The 4,559-nt window shown below is 47.2% G+C and overlaps 1 protein-coding gene across 1 annotated transcript; it reads left to right on the plus strand.

Annotated features, from left to right (window-relative positions):
* Positions 1-166: 166 nt before the first annotated feature.
* Positions 167-3,834, plus strand: LOC125482644 (5-oxoprolinase-like; the record flags this gene model as incomplete). Its single annotated transcript, XM_048594753.1, has 3 exons — positions 167-372; positions 939-1,130; positions 3,720-3,834. Coding segments are annotated over exons 1-3 (475 nt in total), but the record flags the coding sequence as incomplete, so codon positions are not given.
* Between the last annotated feature and the right edge of the window lie 725 nt (positions 3,835-4,559).

Genomic DNA, 4,559 nt, shown 5'->3' on the forward strand with positions numbered 1-4,559 from the left:
CACCTTGTTGTCTCGGATTCTCCAGCATCTGCAGTTCCTACTATCTCAGTACACATTGCTGCCCTGTGAGATCTCTCAGCGTCTGAGCAATGCGCAGTAAGTGGCAATGAGCTGGGGTGAAGGAGACAGATAAAAGTAGTTTCCATGCCAACATGCTCTTCTGTCTCTCCCTCACAGTCACACCCGGAATTGCAGTTCTGAGCCATGGTGCAGCCGGAGAGGTTTCAGTTTGCTATTGATCGTGGTGGGACTTTCACCGATATCTTTGCCAGGTGTCCAGGGGACAAAGTTCGCGTCATGAAGCTCCTCTCTGAGGACCCAGCCAATTACCAAGATGCTCCCACTGAGGGCATCAGGAGAATACTACAGGAGGTAAATCACTGTGCACTGTATAGGAATGGGGACACCTTTATTGATTATATATCAGTTGTGTGTGATTGAATGGAGGAGTTGCAAATTAATTGGGTATTTGTTTGTGCTTATGTACATAGGAACAGACTGAAAATAGTGTCATTAGGTCTGGAGGTGAATGTTTGTATCACATAAAATTAAAGCTAATAACAGTGTGTGAAGATGGGCTCCAGTTTTATCCTTTGACATGAGGTTGTTTGGAAAAGGAGAACTCATGGACTGATTCTCAGTGGATCATCAGAGAAGGGTAGACAGCCATGGCATTGTGCACAGTAATCACAGCAAGAGAGAGAGAGAGAGAGACCCTTGTATCATTCCTCACAGAATTACACCGATTTAGTTGGGGCAGATCCATGGTGTTGTGCGCAGTAAGTTGCTGAGGAGTGGAAGGTGGACCCTGTGGCATTGCTCTCACTGGTTTTCTGGAGGAAGGGATGTTGAACACTCTAACATTCGCCTGTCCTGGCGGGCGAGTGTGTACTGCAGACTCCCTCACTAATTCAGTTTTCTGTGTGTGCCTCTGACAGGAGACAGGGATGCAGCTTCCTCGGGATCGTCCAATCGACACCTCCAAGATTGACTGGATCCGAATGGGAACAACTGTCGCCACAAATGCCCTGCTGGAGCGAAAGGGGGAGCGAATTGCACTGGTGATCACCAAAGGGTTCAAGGACTTGCTACATATTGGCAACCAGTCCCGGCCGAAGATATTTGACCTGGTAAACCTTCACAAATCACCTGGAGTTTTGTGTCTGTTTCTGCGTGCTACACTTTCCATTGTCATAACTTCTGGAAAGGGAGCAGTAGAGATTTACCAACATAAGATCAGGGTTGGGGGATTTTAGTGAACAGAAGAGGGGCTGGGGAACCTGGGTTTGTTCTCCACAGAGTAAATACAGGTGATTTATTAGAGGTGCATGAAATTGGGACATTTTGGGGTTGTATTTTAGAAGCCGTTAACCAAATCCGAATTCTCTGAGGGAACATGTATTCTAAGGAATTAAACGGGAGATTTAGAAACATGGATTCAGTTCAAATGACCTGACACAGTCGAAGAGAGCTGACTTGAAGCTGAGAAGGATGGGGAGCTCAATGTTCCAGCATTTTGAGTCTTCAGAAAGGACAAGGGCTGAAGGAAAGGTGCTGGGGAAAAGGGGTAACATTATTGATAAAGCAACTTGTTATGGCAGCTGGGGGAACAGCACCTTTCTTTCTGCTTTAGTGCTTTACAGTTTTCAGAATCCAACACTGAGTTCAGCAACTTGAGAGCATGAATTGCCCATTTGGATAATTCCTCACCCAACCTGTCTCCAGTGTCTTATTTGCATGAGTTTGTTTTCAGTTGAGTTGGCCTATTTCCTGCGATTAATAACTACTCTTCATCTCTCTCTCTCTCTCTCTCTCTCATTCTGTCTATTCTCTCCAACTATTAATATTCCCTTTGCCTTTCGCTCTGGGGCATCTTTTCTAGCTGTTCCACTGGCTCCTTTTCTGTAACAGAAAATCCACATTTTTCCGAGCCCCTTTCAGTTCCAATGAAGAGTAAAAACTAACTCTGTTTTTCCTGTCTCTACAGATGCTGCAGACCTGCTGCGTTTCTCCAGTAGTTTTTGTTTTATTCATAATTCCGGCAGTGGAGGGAGAGCTGGAATTCAAAAACGACAAGGGAAACAGGATCCTATGGTTGGCTGGATGTGGGGTTAAGGGGTGTTGGGTTCTTGGAGCAGTTCTCCCAAAGGGACAGTTAGTGCGGGAGCTTCTGGGAAGAAATATAGAAAATAGGAGCAGGCCATTCGGCCCTTGGAGCCTGCACCACCATTCAGTGCAATCATGGTTGACCACGCAATCTCAGTATCCCACTCCCGCTTTCTGTCCATACCCCTTGATCCCTTTAGCCACAAGGACCATGTCCAGCTCCCTCATGAATGTATCTAATGAACTGGCCCCCAACAGCTTCCTGTGGGAGAGAACTCCACAGGTTCACAACTCTCTGAGTGAAGAAATTCTTCCTCGTCTCAGCCCGTGTTTCTATAAGACCCCCCCCCGCCATTCTTCTACATTCCAGTGAGTGCAAGCCCAGTCGATCAGGATAGCAAGGAACTCAGAATCAGAAGGTGCTATTGAAAGCGATCTCACTACTCCTGCTTTTGATCTCCTCCTCCTCCTCCTGCCCTTCCATAGTGCCCCCCAACTCACGACCCCCATCCCACCCTCATTCACCTTTGAGCTTTAATCCAGGGACTCAGCTGGATGCATTGCTGCTACCAGCAGCCATTCTCAGTGGTACTGCCTGGCAATGAAGAGCTGACAGTTCCCAGCAATCAGGCTGGGGGAGGGAGGGAAGGCTGAGAGAAGGGCTTCCAGTCCTGGTTCCCAAACCCTGGGGAAGATCTGATGCTGCCTAATTAGATCGGCACTTCATATATTCACTTCATGCAACAACAAGAGGTAATGTGGAGCTCTGTCCAGCTGGTGCACACCCTTGTGGAGTGAGCAAGGCAGTGAGGGATGAAGTTTTAATACTGACACCAGTGAGCTTTGCCAGTTTACTCCTAAGAAAGTAAAATAGAAATATTTGCTCAATTGCCTTGATCACACAGCCACTTGCTGTCTGTCTCCTTCTCTCTGTGCCTGTGTCTCTCTTCTCCCCATTGCACACTCTCTCTCCCTCTCTCTCACTGTCTCTCTCTCTCACTATTCCCTTCATACACCAATGATCCTCAGACAGCACCTTCCAAACCCACAACCACTTCCATCTAGAAGGACAAGGGCAGCAGATATATGGGAACACCACCCCCTCCAAGTTCCCCTCCAAGTCACTCACCATCCTGACTTGGAAATATATCACCATTCCTTCATTGTCACTGAGTCAAAATCCTAGAATTCCCTTGCTAATGGCATTGTGGGTCAACCTACAGCACATGGACTGCAGCGGTTCCAAAAGGCAGCTCAGCCCCACCTTCTCAAGGGGCAATTAGGGATGGACAATAAATGCTGGGCCCAGCCAGCTACGCCCACATCCCAGAAAAAAGTGAATAAATAAGAACACACACATACTTTCTCTGTCTCTCTCTCTCACACACACACACACTCACAACTCCCTCTGGAGAATGCCTCTCCCTCTCTGTCCTACCCCTCCCTTTACACTGTCCCTCTTATTCTCTTTCTCTTTCCCCTTCTACAGTCTGTTACATTCTCTCCCCTCCAGCTGCATGGTTTCTCGCTTTCTGTGATTTTTTTTTCTCTTTGTGTTACCCCCCTTTCTCTGCATGCTGTCTCATTATTCTGCCTCTGTCTACCTCCTGTAGGAGATTGTGATGCCGGAGGTATTGTACGAAGAGGTAATCGAAGTTGATGAACGAGTGGTTCTACAGCAGAGTGGCTGCCAGCTGCCTAAACAGGCTGGCCTGGAGACAGCTGTGGGTAGGTGGAGCTCATGTCTCTGCTTATCGAGAATAAATCATAGAATTTAACATGTCCTCGCTTCACTGAGCAAATTATATCTCCATCGTCAACTTTGGTCTTAAAAAAAGTGCCTGTAGATTCTTTTACTTTCACCTGAGAAGGTGATGTATGATAGCTCACAGGGAATCCTGATTCCACAATCTATCAATAAAACAGGAGGATCACCAAGAACCATGTCTCAACATCTTAACCTGCAGGGTTTGTTATCACTCGCTCTCCATCCCTCCCTGACACTTTGTGTTTAGTCTCCCTGAAATGAGCTTTCGAACCCTGTACTCACTCCATCACTGAGGCTGTCTCTTTCCATCTCCACAATGCCGGTCATCTCTGGCACTCCCTCACTTCTTCAGCTGCTGAAATCTTCATCCAAAACGTCGTTACACCTCGGTCTGACTTTTCTAATCCACCCCTAACCGGCCTCCCAAATTCCACCCCCTGGAACCTCATGGTCATCGTAAAACTTACTGTCCTTGTTCTAAATCTGACCACGTCCTGTTCACTTGTCAGCTCTGTTCTTGCACACTTACTCTGGCTACCAGTGATTTTAAAAGTCGCTTCCTTCCTTTAAAGACATACAGATGCCCTGCATTCCCCTTGTCTCTGTAGCCTTCTCCAACCCCAGGGTCTGTGCACTACTCTAGCTCCAAGCTCTTCTGCATCACTGATTGTAATCGCACCACCCA

Source organism: Rhincodon typus, unplaced genomic scaffold, assembly GCF_021869965.1.
Source record: "Rhincodon typus isolate 14 unplaced genomic scaffold, sRhiTyp1.1 hic_rhity00014164, whole genome shotgun sequence".
Taxonomy (NCBI): Eukaryota; Metazoa; Chordata; class Chondrichthyes; order Orectolobiformes; family Rhincodontidae; genus Rhincodon; species Rhincodon typus.